This window comes from Diabrotica undecimpunctata, chromosome 5, assembly GCF_040954645.1.
Source record: "Diabrotica undecimpunctata isolate CICGRU chromosome 5, icDiaUnde3, whole genome shotgun sequence".
Classification (NCBI taxonomy): domain Eukaryota; kingdom Metazoa; phylum Arthropoda; class Insecta; order Coleoptera; family Chrysomelidae; genus Diabrotica; species Diabrotica undecimpunctata.
This window is the reverse complement of record NC_092807.1, coordinates 67,013,410-67,038,198: the sequence shown is the minus strand read 5'-3', so window position 1 is coordinate 67,038,198 and position 24,789 is coordinate 67,013,410. Positions and strand designations below refer to the sequence as shown.

The 24,789-nt window shown below is 33.5% G+C and overlaps 1 protein-coding gene across 5 annotated transcripts in view; it reads left to right on the top strand.

Moving 5' to 3' along the window:
• The window catches only part of Tao (Serine/threonine-protein kinase Tao), a 468,452-nt gene that overhangs the window by 388,531 nt on the left and 55,132 nt on the right, over positions 1–24,789 (top strand). For 4 of the 5 annotated variants that reach the window (XM_072532044.1, XM_072532043.1, XM_072532046.1 and 1 more), the window contains exon 16: positions 945–1,088. In XM_072532044.1, the coding sequence (XP_072388145.1) occupies positions 945–1,088 (144 nt within the window). Of the gene's footprint in view, positions 1–944; positions 1,167–24,789 lie in introns of those variants that run through there. The other variant, XM_072532042.1, reaches the window with a different exon arrangement.

Here is a 24,789-nt window from a genome sequence, read left to right as displayed (position 1 = left end):
ATTGTTTATGTATTAAACAAACTATTGTAGAAAAGACGATTAGTTTTCTACAGTTAGTGTAGGTTTTAAGCTCGTTACCTCTGTTAAATCGACAAATATTTTACTTTTTTTTACCTATACTTTCCGTGGTCTATCCTTTCTGTCTGTGAGTCACCTCGAATGAGCCCGAGGTGCTAAACGTAATCCTAGTTCCTATACGTAATCCTAGTTCCTATACGTAATCCTAGTTCCCCTCCCATCGTAGTTTTTCTTTTAATTTCCAGATTAGTAGTGTATTTAGTTAAGTTAGGTGAACCTTATTACACATTTGCTGTCGGCTGGGTGGGCGCTTAAGCCCGGTTGCCAAAAAAATTAAAGTTAGGAGTTCATTTTCTTCCGCTTGACGGTCAGAGAAAAAATGAATTATGTAATAAAATAAAATTGGCTCAACGTCCAACAAACCATTTCTCGCTCGACGTACTATAAATCAACTTGTTGCAACGGGCCAAATAATTCATTACTTACCATTATCTCATAAAATGGCGGTAGTTCGTCTTTTTAATGATTATGTCATTGAATTCCATCAGAAACTATGCTACCTTCTATTACACACGAAAGCAATTTTTGACCATTGTTTAACTATGTAGTGATTACAATTAAAATGAATATTTGAGGTTTCTGGATTAAAGTTTATAATTTTAGGTGTATTTGAAAAGAACTTTCAAATAAGGTATTACTTTTCATATTTTCCTATTTAATATGATCTTGCAAAACGGCACCAGTTCACCATTTTAATTATTATGTCAATGAAACGTCTTAAACATAATGAAAAAGTTATTAATTTAAGTTTGATGATTCAGAAAATGCATTGAAAACTAGTTTTTAGGGTAGTAGTCATCAAAGATTTAAATTTTTGAATAAAATGTAATAATTATATATTTGTTTTAACATTTATTTCTTTCTAGTGCATTAATGATAGCAGAGATGTCGCTGCAAATAAATGATATGTCACGTGACAGTTACGACGTCGACGATGCTAGTTTGTCGGGCTCAATGCTTAGTCTGGCGCATTCCAACAGTTCTACCAGTTTCCCACCTACTTCCGTTTAGTAAGCTACGATAGATATTACTGTTAGATTATTGATAACAACGAATTGTCAAAATATAATACCAAATATTTAATTTAATGGTAATTTTTTTTATTTATTTTTTTGTACGTTTATCAGGTTTGATGAATAATAATTATTGATCAAATTAAAAAGCCAGTCAATAAATAAAAGAAAATAATAAATTGGTAATAAAACTTTTGCTATACTAGTCATGTATTTCTTTGTATATGGGTAGAGTAATATTAACTATGAATAATAACAATGTTCTTTATTTAACATTAAGCAAGTACTTTTATTAATAAACACCAAGATTACAGATATTAAATTAATTAACCTGTGGACATAGTTAACTCTTCGTGATTCTATAAATTGGTTCTCTATTACGATCATCCGTTATAAATATAAAATCAAACTATAAATTCGTTTAAAATCATTATAAAACGCACAGGAGCAGCATATCGGCCACATGGAGTGTCAATATAAAGAACAGTAAATTTTTATTTATTAAATATTGTAGTACCGATTAGTCAGGGTAGTGTTGTAAAGTTAAACAATTATAAATAATACGAATTGTACAAATTTTATAGAATGGTCAAAAACCGATCGTGTATATATATATATATATATATATATATATATATATATATATATATATATATATATATATATATATATACACTGGGGTGCAAAATTAACCGGACACTTATGATTTTTTTCCTAAAAACTGGAGTTTAAAAGAGTTTAAGATGTTCCCAATTAAGTATTTAATAATAAACAAAATTTAAAAGTCAAATTTATTACAATTCAAGAATGTTACTCAGAAAAAACAATAAACAATTCAAAAAATTTTAAAATCCACAAAAAAAATCTTATTTTTTATTTTAATATAAACAATTTTTATGGAAAACAATGTTTAGTAGAGTGTATTACCTCCACGAGCCCTAATTACGGCCCTTATTCGATCAGGCATACTTCGGATCACGGTAGCAAAGTCTGTTTGAGGGATTTGCTCCCATACGTCACGAACTGCTTGCTCCAAATCATTCATGGTTTCAAACTCACCATGGTTACGTCGAATACGTCGTCCCAGAATATCCCATGCATGCTCTATTGGATTTAAGTCTGCACTTCTTGGCGGCCATGGTAATAAACGAATTCCAACTTCATCCAAGTAATCCCGTGTTATTCTTGCGATGTGCGGACGAGCATTATCTTGTATTAGACGAAAGTTTTCTCCAATAAATGGAGCAAATGGCACTACATGATCTTCCAAAAATTGCTGAATATACCGTTGAGCGTTCAAACTGCCCCCTTGAATTGTAACAAGTTCTGTATGAGCCTCTAGGGAAATGCCTGCCCACACCATTATACCACCTCCACCAAATTGAACTCTCGGAGCAAAACAACATTGCTGATAACGTTCACCAGTTCTTCTCCATATCCTATGCCGTCCATCCGATGAGTATCTGTTAAATCTTGATTCATCCATGAAAAGCACAGCACTCCAATCGTCAACACTCCAATTAAGATGTTCGCGAGCGAAGTGTAAACGTTGCCTCCGATGATCTGCTGTTACTAGAGGTTCCGTGACAGGTATTCTGGACCTTAATCCATATTCATTTAAGCGTCTTCGAACGGTATAAACGGAAACTGTGTTTCTATAGACATCATTTAATCGTTGAACAAGTACTGGTGCTGATAATGTACGATCGCGTAATGCTTGTAACCTAAGAAAGCGACCTTCAACTTGACTTGTGGTTCTTTGTCTACCTTGACCTGGTCTCCTAGTGTATTGTCCTGTTTCCCGAAATCTTTGTATTGCATCAAACACTGTACTTCGAGAAATTCCTAAAACATTTGCGATGTAACGAATGCTCCGCCCATCATCCTGTGAAGCAATAGCTTGTGCTACTTCTTCTAGTGTCATAATTTTTTTAATGCAAGTTTTAAACAGGAGACAATCTCACATACCACAATAAACTTAAATTAATACTAAGCCAATATTTCACATTAATAACAAAACGTATGTGTAAAAATGTTTTTGTTCGCAAAAAACATCTAAACAGGTTTAAACAAGAAAAAAACTTGTCGCTAATAAGGCATAAAATACAATTTCAAACAAATTAAACAAGTTTCGATCTAAACACCAACAAAAAACAAAAAAAAATTGAGTGTCCGGTTAATTTTGCACCCCAGTATATATATATATATATATATATATATATATATATATATATATATATATATATATATATATATATATATATATATATATATATATGCACGATCGATAAACCTAAATAAAAAATAAAGTAAAAATACGTTTTACCTAAACTACAAAACCGAAAAACCGAGTTAAAAATTACTGAATTTTAGTTCACATAAATTATTTCAGGTCATTGAGAGTTTTTAAACTTCATCCAGTAACCCAGATTTTCAGTTGAGAGATTTTCACTTTACCCATAAAAATTAATTTTTTTGGGTAAATATTACAATATTTTGTATAACTACAAATACGTATTTTAAAAGCTTAGTTGATCTTATATCAAGTTTTCCTTACTGCAAATTATAACGAAAGGGGCGCTGTTGATTTATGTTGAACTTATGCAGTCATATCTTATACAATTTTCACCCGAATTGAGTGTGTGAGGGTGTCTACAGAACTGGTATTCATAGAATACTATTGAATTAAACACAAAGACGTGATTTTTTCTTTATTTTTATCAATAAATTTAAATGGAAAGGTATCAAAGATAAGTGAAAGAAAGCTAGCCGGCAACGCCACTGGTTTGACAAGGATGGAGAGTGTCAGATTATTTTAAGCAAGTTTTGAAGCTCGTTATACTGTTATTACGTTGATTAAAATAAAGTTTGCATTGCAGAAAAATGAAAAAGTGTATTTAATTATATGTATATAAAATGTATATTAACACTACGTATGCGCATTGGCTTTAAAACTCACACAGCTGACACTCGCCATGCCAATCCAGTGAATTGCGCGCTAGATTTCTTTTACTTTATTTTTGATACCTTGCGTTTTTAACAACTAACAACCCCAATTTGCGACCATACAAAGCAACCTTACATCATCAAAAATTAGTTTAATTTGATATAAAAAATATGCATATACGTCATTAGCAGCGTATTTTATTTAAAAAAATAAATGAAAGAAATTTTTGTTCAAAAATTAATATTACCATTAATTAAATTAAAACTATTTGCGGCCACTTTTTTACTGGCAACCTGTTATCAATGTTTTCTCCTATTCTTAAATGTAAAAATGTGAGTTTGATTAACTACGTTATGAATGTGGTGATTTTGTGGTGTGATCTTAGATTATAATATTTGAAGTAAAAGAAAAACCTTGATGCAGCATGGTGTATCATCAATTAAATTTTTAAAATAAATATTTAAAGCTATAGCAAATATTGGTATGATTACCCAAAAAATTCATATTTATCCATTCTTGCTCCCAAGATATAGTAAACACAGCTATATATACGAAGGTGGAGGCGATATTGTTTGTTGATAAGTAGCTGATGTATTTTTTACTCAAGAATATTATTATGGCGAAGTTTCACGTCACATCTTGGCATTTAAACACTGTAGGTATAGGTTTTGCGAGACCGTTTTGCTACTACGCATCAAATTGCTGACCAATGGTTTGGAGTAGTAGATATACCTGTTACTATGCGTACACTATAAAGTCGCATTCGGGCCTTTAGACTGGTTTTATTCCGCCCTTCCTTTGACTAGTGACCACTGTCATCAAAGTTTGAATTGGTGCAGAGAACGGCAGCATTGGGTGGCAGAATGGCGTAATGTAGCATTCATCGATGAATCACGATTCTGTTTAGGAATTCATGATGGACGTAGGATGATAAGACTCTCGACGGCCGTCTAGACGTACTTTTTTAGCAATACAACGCGCGTCCCCATATTGTTCGTTAAACTATGGACTTTCTCTAAGAAGCTGGCGTTAATGTTTTGCCGTGACCGCCTCGTGCTCCGGATTTAAATTCTATGGGATATGATGGGACTCATCCACTGAGACTATCCACTTTGCACCACAGATTCTGGCACCGTTAATACATAAAGTTCAAGTTGCTTGGAACAAGGTGCCACAAGCAGACATCGATCATCTCATTTTGTCAATGCCTAGACGTACTCAGAAGTGTATTCAGCTACGAGGTGGCCAAACACATTAATAATTTTTTTTTATTACTTGTTAATAAAAATTCTTGACAACGTTATCGTTTAATTCTTGATGTAAATCTACCATGTTGTCAATCAATTAAGTTCTAGAAATTATTCCTTCTGGGTGTAACACTTCTAATGTCACTGAGTATATATATATATGCATATGCGTTTGTGAATTTTGGGTGCAAAATGAACATACTCCCTAAGACAGCTTTTTTTATTAATAATACTTTTACCCAAATCTTCAAAATGGATGTAATTCGGAGTGTAGCACTTTTGTTTATAAAAATGGTAACAATGAGTAAGGTTTCTTTTAAATGTGTCTGTCTAACATAAAAAACCTGCGTTCATTTCGGCTGACAAGACGCAACTAAAAAATTGGCGGTTTTGTTCATATTCGCTCGCTCAAATACAAAAATGCAGAGCGTCCGCTAGTGTTATTTCAGTATTATTAGTCCAGTCGGGTTAGACGAAAAAGGGCCTAACCTATGGGGGAGGGGGGTCAATAGTAGTATAAATTTAAAATCGCGACTTAATCGAACCGTTGTATTAGTCGCCATCTTGAAGTTAAGGGAGAACCGTTTTTGCTCAATATCTCCGCCATATATTATCAAATTACCTCGTTTATTATTAACTTTACAACATGAATGTACATAAACAAATATGGAGCGAATTACATTTTATACAATTTTGATTTTTTCCATTTTTTTGCGGAATTTCTAATAGACCTTGCCGGGATTGGTGTTATAGGAATTGGTTTTGTTCAATATCTTGGCATTTTCAACTTTTCGATAAAATCGTTAATACTTAAATTGTTGTAATTACAATTTCCTATAATTTCTTCTTTGCAATTTTTGTCGTAATTCGATATTCTTCGAGTTAAGGGGAAAATAGTGTTCAAGTATAATTATTGAATTATCTCGTTTATTATTAACTTCACGACATAAATGTACATTAACAAAAATGGAGAGAATTATATTTTATACGATTTTGATTTCTTTGTGATTTTTTTGTGCTACAATCAACATTTATGATCTTAAGCTAAGGAACCCTAGACGGTGACGTCATGAGCAGCAGGCCATAGACAGAAACGAACCTACGACCTTAAATATTGATTTTAGCAAAACAATTATTAAAGAAATCAAAATTGTATAAAATATAATTCTCTTCATTTTTGCTTATGCACATTCATGTCGTAAAGTTATTATCGCTCGGTATGAAGTTTTTGCATGAACCCGAAATAATATTTATCGTGACTCTAGTCTCGAGAAAGTATCGAGACGCCTGCAGTAACCTTGCGATATACATTAATATACATACATATACACTTATAAAAATAAAATAACGTTTAACAAACGTAAAAAAATTATATAAAAATAATCAAAATAATACCGAATCATCGAATCGAATCACCTCCAAACGAATAAAATAAAATAAAAAAATAATGTAAATAAATTAAAAACCATCGCTCCTTGTGTAGACGAAAAGAAAGCTATGCTTCCCTTCCTCGATCACTCCCGGAGTGTTTTTATTTGTACCTGTTTTGTATTTGGGTGGCGATATGACTAATTCTCCAAAATATTCATAGACTATACAAAAGTGAAAGAGAATGAAAATAATTCACCTTTGGATCTACATTTTTAAATTGAGACAAATTGGTATGCGCTCCAAGTTTATAGAATAATTGAAACATGCTAAGTATCTAAATTTAAAGAAATGTAAAAGTTAAATTTCTGAATTTTCTGAAGTTTCTTTTTTTTACTTTTATTCTTCAATTACTCTATTACAGTGTAACTGTTAGTGGTGCAAATTGAAAAAATATTAAAGAGGATTGGTTTGTTTTTTAAAAACATCATTCTTCCGTTGTAGATAAAAAGTAGAAACTTTTTAAAATAATTTTACTTAATAAAAGATTACTCCAGTCGCCAGACACGAAAATGCCACTGAACCTCTAAAAATCATACGAACAAGCCGTTCGTATGATTTTTCAAAAACCTTGAAAAAACAATTTTGCCGAGAATATTAATCTTGGGAAGCCAAAACAGATGCAAAAAAGTTTACTACTTTTACCAACGAGCTTCCCCCTAAAATCCCCCTCATAGGGGGGTAAAAATGCAAAATGTAATGTCAGTTACGCGCGCGAAATCAATGTTCAATAAAATTTTTATCAACTCGACGGTAAAAATTCGATATCTTTTGATTCAAGTGTCCTATCGACAAAAATCAAGATGCATTCTAAAGATAAAGAGTTCAGCTTTCGTATGAAATTTTTGTATTTTGTCGCAAATAAACTCAGTTTTTATAAAGATGTTAAATAAATAAACGTGGCACGATTTTTGCCATTTTTTATTATTCTCATGAGATCAATACAATCTATCCCTTTCCCCCAGACCCTACTACGGTGATCAATAATGCCACAATAGTACCACTGGGAACAGAAGGCGGTTTATTTATACCGTCGATGGTGACGTGGTTTGGGTGGAGGTTAGCGTGAGGCGCGAACATTTCCGACAGTGGGATTTTAATTCGCGAATGGAGTGGACGATATTTTCTTTATGAGAGGTCTTCATATAGAAGGTAATCGTATGCCGTCATCTCTTTTATTGAGACAATTTGGCCTTTCTTCAATTTCTATGGCTTCTCGGATAATTCTTGGTTTATAGAAGCAGATGGGGGCTATGGTTCTGGAGTTTTCAAAATCAATTTTGTGACCTGTATGAAGATGGTGTTGACCTAGAGCTGAAATTGAATCGGAATTGCAAACAGAAATGGAATGTTCATGAATTCTATTTTGGATTCTACGATTTGTTTCGCCTGTATAGGATCGGGTCAGTCTACACAAGGAATTTCATAAACTCCGAGTTGTGCATTTGGAATGTTATCTTTGATTGATCGGACAGGAGATAAAAGTTTTTGTTTAGGGGTAAATATTGTTTTTATTCCTCTTGATTTAATATTTTTTTTTTCGAAAAAACACATTTTTTGCGATAGGGGACACCAGGGGCCACCTATTAAGCTAAAAATTTGGCTATAGGGGTTTCTAAATATATACTTTCAAGTGTCCAACCCTAAATAAAAATCCAACCGAGTGCAGATTTTACCATCTTATCCCGATATAGCCTTTCAATACAAAATGTAGTCGGCGAAAAGCGCTGGTGAACATCCTGTCGAATCATGTTTTGACGAATTTATGGCGTAGCAAAATTCCGGTATCAATTGATCCCACTCTTTATGATTATCCTCCACGTATGTAGCTATCATTGTTTTCAGTATCTTGTTAGTTTTTTCTACTGGATTGCATTGTGGCGAGTAAGGGGTGTAAGCACGTGATTTATGTTGTATGGTTTTTAGGAATGTTTTAAAATTGCTATTTGTGAATTGAAAACCGTTATCCGAGATGACTTTCTTTGGGATTCCGAACTGCATAAATACTTTTGAGCGGAGAGTGTCGATGATGGGGCTTGCCGATGCTTTCTTTATCGGTTCGGCGATAACCCATTTGGTAAACCGGTCTTGGATGACTATCAAGAAAATGTTCCGTTTTGTAGAACTTGGAATGGTCCCATTATATCAATTGAGATGGTATGTCAAGGCTTTTCTACAATGGATGGCTGCATTTTTCCTGCTGGTTGCATCTGTGACGGTTTATATTGAAAGCACATCCTACAGGCTCTAACATAGTCTGCAATTTGTTTAAAAATTTTAGGCCAGTAGTATTTTTGAGCCATTCGGCAAATTGTCTCCGCAATTACTAAGTGGGCTGTTTGTTTGTACATTTATGTTTATACAATCTACCGTCTAATATTTGTAAATCCGGAAGTCTGTCTGGGTTTCGGAGGACCTCTCTGTATAAATTATCGTACCATTTGCACAATTCTAGTGCTCATGCTAATAATTCCAGCTCTGGTTCTTCTCTACCAGTTTCTTATGGTTGCCGGGATAAAGCATCTGCTACCTTGTTGAAGACTCTTTTTCTGTATATTACCCCAAAGTCATACTGTTGTAGTTCTACACTCCACCTAGCCAATCGACCCGAGGATTTTTTGAGGTTCTTTAGCCATTTTGGTGGTCTGAGATAACCTTAAAATTGTATCCTACTATGTATGGCCTCGTTTGTTTTATTCCGTATACGATCGACAGGCATTCTTTTTCGTTTGTGGAGTATTTTGTCTCGGCCGGTATGAGAGTTCGACTGGCAACATATGCGATCACTTTATCTTGTCCGTCATACTTCTGCGTTAATGCAACACCAAGTCCACAGTTTGACGCATCTGTTTGCAGGTAAAATGTTTTTGAAAAATCTGGGCATGCTAACATTGGGGCTGATGTAAGTTTCGATTTAAGCTCTTTAAAAGTTTGTTCCTGTTTATCGGTCCATTTCCATTTTATTCTCTTTTTCAGAAGCATGTTTAGTGGTCCTGCTATTGTTGAATAGTTTTCTATGAATCGGCGGTACCATGAAGTTATTTTTAGAAAACGGCGGAATTGACGCACATTATTCGGTGCTGTAAGTTCTCGGGTTATCGGGTTAAGTAAGTTCTAATGTTACTCGGATCTGTAAATGATCGATCTCGCAGGCGATAGCTAATTTCTTTTTTAGTTCCATCGATGAACGATTCGCTGGTTTTGTTCTTCCGCTATAGTTTTCTAGAGAGTCGTTGTATTCCTGTGCCATTGTGTCTCCGGCATAATTTTTAATAGTCCCTGCTTAGTTTAATGCTGTACGTTCCTGGTTTCTTTAAAGATTTTGATTTACTCAGGCTTTTTCGTCTTCTACGGCTTCGTATTCCTGAGCTAAGTCTTGTAATTCAGTTACATCTTTAAAGTCTCAGCGGCGAATGTTAAGTTTATATTCCGTAGCATATTCCTATGTACTCGTTCCAGTTCTTCTTTGGAAAAAGATCCTTCTCGTCTAATTAATGTTTGAATGTCTGTGATATATCTATCCGCTGACTCGTTTTGTTTTTGCTTTCTATTTCTGATTTGCTCCTCTAGTTGTAGCGAATATCCTCTGGGATAGAAAGCTTTCTTAAAATCTTCGCTGAAGTCTGTCCATGACTTCCAATTTCTGTTGTTGTTTCGGTTCCATGGCAATGTATGATCCCCTAGCAAGTCTGGAAGTGCCCTTAGAAGATCCTGGTAATCGATATCGTAATGGAATGGTATAAAAAATAGCATAATAGAAACTGGAGAACAAATAATAAGACCACTAGAAAACAAACAAATGAAAGCATGGTTTGATGAAGAATGTCACAAAAAAAAATCAAAATTAAAAACCTCGCTAGAAATAAATGCTTAGAGAATATAAGACAGAAATAACTAGAAAAAGAACTAGAAGACAGAAAGAGACATTGATATATAAAATATATATTCGAATATAACAACAATATGTTACCAAAAAAAAAACCATAAACCCAAACAAAAGATTGGGAAAACATTTTACGGATCTGTACAAAAGCAGCCAAGAGAGATATGCAGAAGATAAAGAAACAAGAGATAATAGAGATGCAGAAGAAGACGTACCTACCTATTTAAACTTCATAAATGCCGTAAAGCAACGAAAACTAAACAAAACTCCAGGGCCATATGAAATTAACAACAAGCTAATCAGAAACGGAGGAGAGGAGCTGTTAAAACGGATGTACAAACCTGGTCAAATGGTCAAAATTTGGAAGGACGAAAACATGCATGTAGAATGGAATAACGGACACATCACACCAATTTTTAAGAAGGGGGATCCAACTAAGTGCAACAACTATAAAACTATAATATTACTACATACAACGTATAAGATCCTGACCACAATCATAAGAAACCTACTAAATTGTTACATAGAAAAAAATATAGGACAGTATCAACAAGGATTTAGAAAAAGGATATCAACAATAGATGCAATACACGTACTACCGTAAATCATCAAAAGCTACGAACATGCTATAGAACTACACATATTGTTCATCGATTTCCAATAGGCCTTCCACATCATATACAGACAACAGCTATTAAAATAAATTTAAAGGATGGAAATACCAGTAAAGGTAATAAGACTGACTAGAATGACAATGAAGAACTCATCAGCAAGAGTTAAAACAACCCAGGGAGATACAAACGACATCAATATAGAACGTGGCGTAAGTGGAGATAGTCTGTCAATGGTGCTATTCAAAAGGGGCTTAAATAATAATAAATATAACACCATCATATATATATATATATATATATATATATATATATATATATATATATATATTACGATCTACTTTGACTCTATTGATGTAATCTACTTTAATTAATTAATCAATTAGTTATTTCAATAATTAATTAAATCAAAACATATACAAAATATAAATCTCAGAGATGAATGATCCTATCACTACTTACTTTTGTGCCTTCAAATATTTCTCAGTGGTTTCCTTATAGGGATAGATAAAAGAGAATCAAAATAATACACATATGGATTTCAATTAGAAATTATAAAAATCGTTTATTTTATCAAAACGGAAATCGATATTCAATATTACAAATTTTATTCATTCTCCCCCTCTTTATTATTTCATATAAACATCTACAAAAAAAAGGAATCTTATTTCTCTTTGTCTCTAAAATTTTTTAAATCAATAACTGTGAATCTCTACTTCTGCTTTACAGAATGTTCTCAATGTTCTATTTTCTTGATATATAAAATGTGGTATTTAACACGAACAACAATACATTCATATCATAACAGAAAACGACTAACCTTTGCTGATGATTCTACCATGTCTTCACCCCTAACACGTTTCCTTACTTGCTGGTGTTACGATCAAAGGAAAACTCGTCCACGTTTTTCCAGAATGTCTCTGCTCCTGTGCTAAATTTTGTCGTCCTTTTCTTTAACTGCTTCGTACCGTACTCGTTCCGGCTTTCTCCTGATGCAATCTTTCAACTTTTTCAAGCACTTAACACAATAATGGATACTTTAGACTCAAGGATTTATATCATCTCTCGACTTGGCCTATTACTCGTTCCACACTCTCCCCATTCATTCTTCGACTTCCAAATCGTTCCCTCATAATTAATTTTTCATCCAATCAAAACCAACTTTCAATCATGTTGCATTATTTACCCAAAACTACCTCTTTCCTTAATCTAAACAAATTTCTACATCCGCAGAAGTAGAAATTAGGAGGGGAGTTAGACAGGGATGTGTTCTGTCACCTCTGCTATTTAATATTTATTCCGAGTTTCTATTTAAAGAGGCATTGGAGGATTCCAAGGATGGAGTCAATGTGAATGGCGTAAATATCAACAGTATCAGATACGCCGATGATACAGTGTTAATTGCGGATTCCGACTCAGATTAAACAATCTGAGATTTGCCGACGACACCGTTCTGATCGCAGAAACACTTGAAGAGCTACAGACATTGGTGAATAAGATAGCAGACTGCAGCGAAGAATATGGACTATCTTTGAACATAAAGAAAACTAAATTTATGGTAATATCGAAATCAACACAAAATGTTCAAAATTTATATTTACACAATGAAATTATCGATCGAGTTAGCAAATACAAATATTTAGGCACTTTTATAAATGAAGACAACGATAGCTCAGCAGAAATCAAAATAAGAATAGAAAAAGCCAGATCCATATTCACTAAAATGAAGAGAGTGTTCTGCGGAAGAGATTTGAGCCTTGAAATGAAACTTCGCCTGATGAGATGTTACGTACTTTCTGTGCTGTTCTACGGAATGGAGTCATGGACGTTGAAAAAGATTGATACCAAAAAATTAGAGGCATTTGAACTGTGGATGTATCGCAGAATCCTGAGAATATCATGGACCGAGAGAGTCACAAATGTCGAGGTCTTGAGAAGAATGAATAAAGAAAAGGAAGTCATATTTACGATCAAAAAACGAAAACTGCAATACTTGGGACACATTACAAGAGGCGAAAGATATGAACTGCTTCGAATAATTATGCAAGGGAAAATAGCAGGAAAAAGGTTAATAGGAAGAAGAGGAAACTCCTGGCTAAAGAATCTACGGGAATGGTATAGCTGTAGCAGCAACGAATTGTTTAGGTCAGCAGTTTCGAAAATACGTATAGCCCTGATGATCGCCAACCTTCGGAACGAAGATGGCACTTGAAGAGGAAGACTTAGGTCTACAACGACTCATCGACAAGACCAACTCGACCTGTGAGCAATTTGGTATGAAAATAAACTTTAAAAAACCAAAGTGATGTCAATCCGAAAAAACCAAAACGTACCTCAACCTTGCAAAATAAATGGGCACATTTTAGAACAGGTCAATAGATTTAAGTACCTGGGATGTTGGATCGATAGCAGCCTAAATCCTGATCTAGAAATAAGATCGAGAATAGAACAGGCCAGAAAATCGAAAAAATAAAAAAACTGCTTTGTGATTCTCGAATAAAACTCGAAATTCGACTACGTTTATCAAAATGCTACGTCTGGTCGACTCTTCTATATGCAGTTGAAACGTGGACCCTTAAAACATCAACCGTAAATAAATTGGAGGCCTTTGAAATGTGGATCTACCGGAGAATACTCAAAATTTCATGGACATCGCATACCTCAAACGAAGAAGTGCTGCATAGAATAGGCAAGGAAAGAGAACTTTTTAACACAGTAAAAGTTAGAAAAACATCATACCTAGACATACTGAGAAATAATAAGTACCAATATGCCCAACTTATAGTGAAAGGAAAAATCGAGGGAAAGAGAGGCCTGGGAAGGAAAAGACTATCGTGGCTCAGAAACATCCGACAATGGACAGGGCTAAATTTTGAACAGCTAATAAGAACAGCTGAAGATAAAGAAGAGTTTAAAATTGTAGTAGCCAACCTCCATTGAGGAGAGGGCACTTTAAGAAGAAGAAACAAATTTTCAAATTTACGTATCTTTTTGTCTTTATGGAGTTCCAAGAAAGAAATAAAATTCCGTATCCTTATTCTATTTTATACAAATAATCAAATTCTTATCTATTTTTGAGAATCTTAATACAAAGGTAGATTTAAACTATCTACTATGTACCGTACGGGCTAATGAGTTTCCTACCCGCATATCTCGAAAACTTAATTGTCTTTAATTGTTTACTTGAAATACATTCTTCATGGGGCTAGTAAACAATTCTGCGAAACACTCTCTTAAAACTAGCTATAATTCTTTTTACAAATTTGTCATATACAGGGCGTTAAAAATTTATATGCTCGTGGTTGAGAAACATGAAATTTTAAATAGGAATATAGTTTTTTATTTCTCATGTCAATATATATATATATATATATATATATATATATATATATGTATATAAATGTTATTTTATAATAAACATATTCTTTTTTCTTACTCTTATATACATATATATATATATATATATATATATATATATATATATATATATATATATATATATATATATATATATATATATATATATATATAATATAAATATATATTTATATATTTATATATATATATATATATAATAATTCTCAGAGAATTCTCGCTGCTGAGAATTATTATGCAAGGAAGGATCCAAGGAAGAAGAAGCGTAGGAAGAAGACGCATCTCCTGGCTGAAAAACCTTAGAGAATGGTTTAACTGTAGTTCACTACAACTTTTCAGAGCAGCAGCTAACAAAGTGACCATAGCCGTTATGATATCCAACCTCCGATAGGAGATGGAACTTTAAGAAGAAGATATATATATATATATATATATATATATATATATATATATATATATATATATATATATATATATATATGAGTGCTTTGTTTGTCTTCAGTGGAGAACCATCTATCGCTAAATGAAGCCAAATATCCGTTTAAAAATTTTTAAATCTTCTTATCTACGAATATGAACATTATTTTCTGCAGAATTTGTGTGTGTTTTGTATTTTTTTTTTTTTGTTAAGTTAGTTTTAAATAATAAGTAAAGTTTACAGTATATATTATACACTCGCGATCATAAAATCCGGGTCATCTTGAAAATTTTAAGTTTCTTAAATATTTTTGCCTCTGGTGCAGTAATAACCTTTTTTGCCTAATGTATTTTTTATTTGTCATCAATGTTTGTTTTGAAAGAAAAAAAAATGGAAAATACATAACGTGGTAAAAAATCAGTGAAATTTCAATGACTAATATCGTGTATTGCCTCCCCTTGCTCTAATAACCTCTTGCAGACGACGGGCATACTCTCAATTTTTCTCCGGATTACATGTTGTGGTATATACAAGAGGAGGTGTATGGGTTTGAATACGTTTTTTCAAATCGTCCCAGAGATGTTTGATGGGATTCAGGTCCAGAGACCTAGATGGCCAGGGTAAATCGTAATTCCAACTTCGTCCAAGTATTACATACTGATCCTGGCAACGTGCGGTGGCACGTTGTCCTGCATAAAAACGGCGTTTTCTCCTAGCCCTGCCATGTTGGTCATAACATGTTCTTCCGGAATCTCCGTAATGTACCTTCGTGCAGTTAGGGACCCATTTTCGATGAAGAGTAATTTTGTGTAGAAGTCGGAAGATATACCTCCCCAAGTCATGACCGAGCCTCCATCAAATGGCATTCTTGGAGCAATGCAAGCTTGTGAAAATCGTTCACCGGTTCTCCTCCAAACTCTAACACGTCCATCGGATCCAGTTAGGCAGAAACGGGATTCATGTGAGAATAACACTTTGCTACAATCGTTAATTCCCCAATGCGCGTATTTTCGAGCAAAAGCTAGTCGTGCAACTCGAGGCACCCGGCGAAGTGGCGGTCCTGTAGCCATTACCCGAGAAGATAGTCAAGAAGAACGAAGTCTTCTTCTGACTGTTGCAACACTAAAATTGCGATTTCGTACTTCCTCTAGACGATGTTGATGAATAACCGCAGTTGAGGTCCGGTTTCGTAAAGCCAGAAACACAAGGAAACGGTCATCTAGTGCCGTGGTCGTTCTTCTTCGTCCAGAACCAGGTTGCCTGGTTAGCAAACTTGCCTCCTGAAAACGTTGAACCACTCGTTGAACCGTAGAATGGCTTACGCCGACAGTTCTTGCGACTTGCCGTTGAGTGTGACCGTCTTCTACAAGTGCAACAATTTGTGCCGTTTCAACAACAGTCAAAGGCATTTTTGTCAAAATATAAACACTAATAATGGCACTAATAAACACTAATGGTGGCAATAATAAACGTTTGTCCGTTGCATTTGAACAGAAAGTCGAAGCACAAACGAGACATTTAAAACAAGCGGAGTTACAGGTAGCGTTCATTTTGGGAAGTTGCACTTTACCGCGAAATCGACACTATTGGAATTCTTTGTTACAAAGGAAACCGCATTAATTCTCAGAAACATGCATTAGTTTGTATTTGTGTTATTATTATTTACGATAAAGCTCGTTAAAAATGAAATATCGGTGATTTTCAAGGTGACCCGGATTTTATGATCGCGAGTGTATAATAACATTGATAATATACTACATATTGAGTTAGAACTGATGAAGCTAATTGTTTGTGGATACAATGTGGGTTGCAGCTATATTCTACATGTAACATTTAGTTGTATAATTTACTTTAATAATTAAAATATAAGTACAAACACAATTCAAATTAAAAGCAAAACAAACACAAAAACATTTAGTTGAGTGACTTTCATTAAGGTTAAGTACCAGAAATACCAAATATCGAATGTTACTGATTGACTTATGCCAGAAGATAATTAGTTCCATGTCGTTGATGTATTAGTTGTTTATTTGATTGAGATTTACTGTAAAAGTGTGTTTTAGTTGAAAAATTTTTTTTGATATTACTATTTTATTTTATTTTATTTTATTTGAATTTTATCTGAAATTATGTATCATTTGTTGTACTGAATAGTATTTTAGATACATTATCTGTAATACAAACCATCCCTAGCCACACCCCACGAAACACTACACCTACAATAGACACAACCACTAACACCAAATTAACTCCATTTAAATACTTTAGATTACCGTTCATAGAAGACTTAACACCGAAACTTACACGAATTTTTAAATCAGTTGATGATAACATAAAAATCGCTACATACACAGTGTTAAACATTAATTTCATATTTACTAAAGTAAAAGATAAAACACCTACAGACCAATTATCCAATATAGTCTATCGTATTCCTTGCGGAAGTTGCATCAAACATTATATTGGCCAAACCAACAGACACCTAAAAAATCGTATCACTTCCCACAAGAGCGACAGCAGATTATATTCCGATAGGTGTTCCCTTGCAAAACACGTACATGATGAACACCATATAATGAACTACAGCGAAACAAAGATTCTTGCAATGGAAAATAATGTCAGTAAAAGACTCTTCCTCGAGATGGCATTTATCACTCAAATAGATAATTTAATAAATAAGAAATCAAATGTTGATCATCTGAGTGAGATTTACGCTTATTTATTACACATTGAAAAGCAAACATTATAAACAGACACACATAACACAAAATGTAATTTCAAAAAAAATTTCTAAATTTCTAAAGAAATATGTCGACGATATAATCTTGGCCCTACCAAAAGACATGATTAACGAACTCTTATACATTTTTAACGACTTCGACCGACATATAAAATTTACAGTTGAAACAGAAGACAAACATCAGTCAGTCCCATTCCTTGACACCAAACTAATACGTAACACTAACAACGTAATAACAACAGATTGGTATAGGAAACCTATTAGCTCCGAAAAATCCTTCATCCGCTCTTTCTAGACAATTCATACCCAAACACATTACTTACTAAAATACTATTCAGTACAACAAATGATACATTATCTGTAATACAAACCATCCCTAACCACACACCACGGAACACTACACCTACAATAGACACAACCACTAACACCAAACTAAGTCCATTTAAATACTTTAGATTACCGTTCATACAAGACTTAACACCGAAACTTACACGAATTTTTAAATCAGTTGATGATAACATAAAAATCGCTAATTACACAGTGTTAAACATTAATTCCATATTTACTAAAGTAAAAGATAAAACACCTACAGACCAATTATCCAATATACTCTATCGTATTCCTTGCGGAAGTTGCAACAAACAATATATTGGCCAAACCAACAGACACCTAAAAAATCGTATCACTTCGTAGATGTTCCATTGCAAAACACGTACATGATGAACACCATAATAATGAACTACATCGAAAAAAGATTCTTGCAATGGAAAATAATCTCAGTAAAAGACTCTTCATCGAGATGGCATTTATCACTCAAATGGATAATTTACTAAATAAGAAATCAGATGTTGAGCATCTGAGTGAGATTTATGCTTATTTATTACACATTGAAAAGCAAACATTATAAACAGACACACATAACACAAAATGTAATTCCAAAAAAAAAGATTTTCAACTAAAACACACTTTTACAGTAAATCTCAATCAAATAAACAACTACTACATCAACGACATGGAACTAATTATCTTCTGGCATAAGTCAATCAGTAACATTCGATATTTGGTATTTCTGATACTTAACCTTAATGACAGTCACTCAACTAAATGTTGTTGTGTTTGTTTTGCTTTTAGTTTGAATTGTGTTTGTACTTATATTTTAATTGGGCAACCCACATTGTATCCACAAACCATTACTTGATGTTATTAAAAAAATCAGACTGCCGTTAACCTCAATCAAGTAAGATATAAATAACAAACAACTACTAAATTGTATTTTACCATATTTTAAATAATTGTAGCTCTCATCTGGTGATGCTAATGAAAATTGGCGAAATATAATGAACTGTTGAGACTTTCAATCAGCTGTATACCCAATTAACCTCAACCCCCCTTTATATATATATATATATATATATATATATATATATATATATATATATATATATATATATATATAAACTAAGGTACACTCGAGGAGTGGTGGGTTTATCGGTCAAAGTGGAGAAATAAAAGACAAAGACGATGGCTACTTCATCTATTTATTGAAGACGTTTCGCTTTCTGCTCAGAAAGCATCATCAGTTCATCTAAAAAGAACAATATGAAACCAAACATCCATAGAGAAGTTATAACCAAAGTGTGTTACCTTACAAAGACATGTAGCAGTCAGTGATGTAAAAAATATGAAAAAGCTTACAAAGCTGGACATTCAGAGTTAACGTTGTATATAACAATTAATTGAAACTAGGTAAAGTTTGCAATTTCACAAAATTAGCACAGCATAAGAACATGTGATAAAAATACATGTATATATAAAAAAAAACTTAGTAAAAAACATTAAGGTTTATTTTAAAGTGTAAAGAACTAGAAAGATCATTAGATTGCACTTCCAACAAATTTATTTAAAAATTATATTTTAATTTTAACTTTAGGTAACATTATAAGTTATTAAAGATTAATAGTAATAAAGAAAAAAAAATGAAGTTACCAGTCTTTAGCTTACTGAGGCTCGTTGGTAAATGAATTTAAAAGTTTTGACACCCACGCACAACAACGTGAGTAGAAGTGGCCTTGAAGTCACAATGACATAAACAGCAAGGCAAGCTACCAACCTCTATGTATAAGGCGGTATATTCAAAGAGTGTGATAAATTTGGTTGACAACTTGTCGTTAAAAAACCAAGCAGTGAAAGGAAAAGGTGGTTAAGATCACCATTTAACCCTACAGTGATTGATCTGTCAACAAAGAACAAAGCAAGAGAAGTCAATCCAATATATCATATATTGTAATATTATGACGTCACTAGTTAGCCAGCTAACAGGTGAAGATTAATAAAAATTTCCACAGTCCAAAGGTTCAAATATTAAGGACCATAATGAAAAGGATTCTATGAATCAGATTCAATTTAAAGTTTTATCAAACAAGTTCATCAAAAAGAACAATTACTTAATTATGTAAAAGTGTTATTGACAAATATTAATAAAAAATGAGTTGATAAATCTTAATTAAAGAAGGAATAATTTATTTATATTTATTTTTATTTTTATTTAAATTTATTATAAGAAAATGTGATAAAGAAAACCCCAAAATGGGACAAAATTTAAGTAAACAACATATCAAGCCTACTTCTGTAAAATTAATGCATGATAAATTTGGCTCAAATTACTAATGTCCGTTCTCTTATTAAGAGTATTAGGATGTTTTAATATTGCACACATTTCTAAAAACTGTCTTTTAACGAGATTGCGTTCAGTGCCAAGAATTTTAACTTCATTAAAGTTTACTTCATGCTTAGTGTTAATGGCATGTTGGGCAAGAGCACAAGTATGCTTAGATAAATTGATATCACTGCGGTGTGTCGTAAGACGCCCTCTCAGTGATCTCCCAGTCTGACCGATGTAACATGAGTCACACTCAGCACAAGGTATATGATATATTACATTCACTTGTTCCAGAAGGGACAGAGGTGTTTTAGTTTTAGAGAACAAATTCCTGACAGTCTTAGCATTCTTAATAGCAATTTTAACAGGTACGTTATTATGTTTGTACAGTTTAACGAGTTTCTCAGTAACTTGAGGAAAATAAGGTAAAGAGGAGTAATGGGTAGTTGGATTCCCAAGTACAGTATTAGGCAGAACAGTGTTATTAATTGAATTATTTGATATCATTCTAAGTTGGTCACCATTGGGTATATCATTTAAAGAAGAACCATAGCTTTGAGCGAAAAGGTATTTATTAATAAGGGAGGATGGATAGGAATTCTCAACCAGAATATTTTTAAGTAATTGAAAGGATTCCCTTCGATTAATCGGATGTATCAGTCTATTTAGCCTGCAGCTTAAAGCTTTAATAAGGTTTAATTTGTATTTAAAGGGATGACAAGAATGGTAGTTGAGAAACCTATTAGAGGCCATTGGTTTCCTGTACCAACTTGTAGTAAGGGTGTTATCTCCCATTCTAATGACACGCATGTCTAAGAAGGGAATACTATTTGTGTTGGAGTCCTCAAGTTCAACAGTGAACTGTAAATGAGGATCAAACTCATTGAATAAAGACAAGGTGGCCTGAATCTTGTCTGGAGGTAAGGCTAGTAATAAGTCATCAACATACCGTTTAATAAAAGGGATTTGGAAATCTAAAAGACCCAGACGGTCAGATACTAAATCATCCAGTACATAATTAACTAGGATGGGAGAGATTGAGGAACCCATAGGTGTCCCAAAAATTTGAAGGTAATATTTGTCGTTGAAGACCAAAAAATTAGTGTCAAATGTTAATTGTAAAAGTTCTGCAAAAACATCCCAGGATACAGGACAGTTTGGTTGGATGGAGTTCCAGTGATTTCTTAGGGAGGTAATAACGCTCGAAAGAGGTAAATTAGTGAAAAGAGATACCACATCAAAACTCACTAAAATGTAGCCTTGTGGAAGTTCAAAATTATTAATAAATTCACTAAAGTGAAAAGAATCAACAATATTAAAGTTGTTATTATAATTATAAGATTTAGATAAGATGTCAGTTAAAAATTTTGCAATATTAGTATTTGGTGAATTAATGGAGGAAACAATTGGCCTCATGCTCAATGTGGGCTTATGTATTTTAGGTAGACAATAAAATCTGGGAGCATATCCATCATAATTATGTAAAAATTTTGCAAGTGGTTGATCTATGATCTTAATATTTTTTAAGTGTGTAATGAATTTATTTATTTTATTTGTAAATTTAGAGCAAGGGTTGGTAGAGAGAGGTTGATAGTATCTATCATCATCTAACAACGATTGGCTGAGATTAAGATATTGATCTCTATCCATGAGGACAGTAGCATTCCCTTTATCACTAGTAAGGACGAGAAGATTAGGGTGAGTTTTTAAAAACGATACCGTCTCCCTGTAAATCTTATCTAACTCCGATATGGGTTGTCTAGGGCGATTAGAAAAGTTCAACAGAATATTATTGGAAGAAGACCTAAGAGATAAAAGGTCAGAATTGTCAGCATGTGACAAAATATTTTCCACATCTGCTAAAATTCTACTAACAGAATAATCTCTGAAAGTTGGCTGTAAGCCAAATTTGGGGCCCAAGGATAACAATTTAAGAATGTCCTGAGGAACCTCAGTACTAGATAGATTTTTAATCCACTTAGGATTAAATGGAATTTTTTTAAACTGGGGAGTGTCTAAGTTATTAAGCTTCTTACGAAGGTGTGCCATGGATTTATGATATACAAAATTAAATTTCTTATGTAAAGATGACTCAAAAGTGTCCAACAAATTGTCAGGAAGGTGATTATCCAGAAAAGAAGTGACATTATTGATTTGAGAAATAATAAATTTAATATCGGTATGAACCTTAGAAATATGGAAATTAAGTAATCGTGCCCTCACCTGTCTGTTTAACGCTTGGCTTCTGCGGTAAAGGGTGTCATTGGTGGAGCCTGATGTTGAAGTGAGTATGTTGGAAGTGGTGTCTATGATAAATCTTGGGATCTTCTTAGTTCTCCTACACTCCAAAAGGAAAGTTCTTCTAGCTTCTGCTGTGGCTAGTTTCTCTGTTAGGTTCGTCCATCTCTTCAGCTTCTTCACTACTGGTTCTCCATGGATGCGCCTGGTGGTGGCATAAAACCCCTCTGTAACAGAAAACATCGAGAAAAGGAGTACGACCGTCAATCCAATATAAAGTGTACCTTAGTTTATATTGGATTGACGGTCGTACTCCTTTTCTCGATGTTTTCTGTTACAGAGGGGTTTTATGCCACCACCAGGCGCATCCATGGAGAACCAGTAGTGAAGAAGCTGAAGAGATGGACGAACCTAACAGAGAAACTAGCCACAGCAGAAGCTAGAAGAACTTTCCTTTTGGAGTGTAGGAGAACTAAGAAGATCCCAAGATTTATCATAGACACCACTTCCAACATACTCACTTCAACATCAGGCTCCACCAATGACACCCTTTACCGCAGAAGCCAAGCGTTAAACAGACAGGTGAGGGCACGATTACTTAATTTCCATATTTCTAAGGTTCATACCGATATTAAATTTATTATTTCTCAAATCAATAATGTCACTTCTTTTCTGGATAATCACCTTCCTGACAATTTGTTGGACACTTTTGAGTCATCTTTACATAAGAAATTTAATTTTGTATATCATAAATCCATGGCACACCTTCGTAAGAAGCTTAATAACTTAGACACTCCCCAGTTTAAAAAAATTCCATTTAATCCTAAGTGGATTAAAAATCTATCTAGTACTGAGGTTCCTCAGGACATTCTTAAATTGTTATCCTTGGGCCCCAAATTTGGCTTACAGCCAACTTTCAGAGATTATTCTGTTAGTAGAATTTTAGCAGATGTGGAAAATATTTTGTCACATGCTGACAATTCTGACCTTTTATCTCTTAGGTCTTCTTCCAATAATATTCTGTTGAACTTTTCTAATCGCCCTAGACAACCCATATCGGAGTTAGATAAGATTTACAGGGAGACGGTATCGTTTTTAAAAACTCACCCTAATCTTCTCGTCCTTACTAGTGATAAAGGGAATGCTACTGTCCTCATGGATAGAGATCAATATCTTAATCTCAGCCAATCGTTGTTAGATGATGATAGATACTATCAACCTCTCTCTACCAACCCTTGCTCTAAATTTACAAATAAAATAAATAAATTCATTACACACTTAAAAAATATTAAGATCATAGATCAACCACTTGCAAAATTTTTACATAATTATGATGGATATGCTCCCAGATTTTATTGTCTACCTAAAATACATAAGCCCACATTGAGCATGAGGCCAATTGTTTCCTCCATTAATTCACCAAATACTAATATTGCAAAATTTTTAACTGACATCTTATCTAAATCTTATAATTATAATAACAACTTTAATATTGTTGATTCTTTTCACTTTAGTGAATTTATTAATAATTTTGAACTTCCACAAGGCTACATTTTAGTGAGTTTTGATGTGGTATCTCTTTTCACTAATTTACCTCTTTCGAGCGTTATTACCTCCCTAAGAAATCACTGGAACTCCATCCAACCAAACTGTCCTGTATCCTGGGATGTTTTTGCAGAACTTTTACAATTAACATTTGACACTAATTTTTTGGTCTTCAACGACAAATATTACCTTCAAATTTTTGGGACACCTATGGGTTCCTCAATCTCTCCCATCCTAGTTAATTATGTACTGGATGATTTAGTATCTGACCGTCTGGGTCTTTTAGATTTCCAAATCCCTTTTATTAAACGGTATGTTGATGACTTATTACTAGCCTTACCTCCAGACAAGATTCAGGCCACCTTGTCTTTATTCAATGAGTTTGATCCTCATTTACAGTTCACTGTTGAACTTGAGGACTCCAACACAAATAGTATTCCCTTCTTAGACATGCGTGTCATTAGAATGGGAGATAACACCCTTACTACAAGTTGGTACAGGAAACCAATGGCCTCTAATAGGTTTCTCAACTACCATTCTTGTCATCCCTTTAAATACAAATTAAACCTTATTAAAGCTTTAAGCTGCAGGCTAAATAGACTGATAC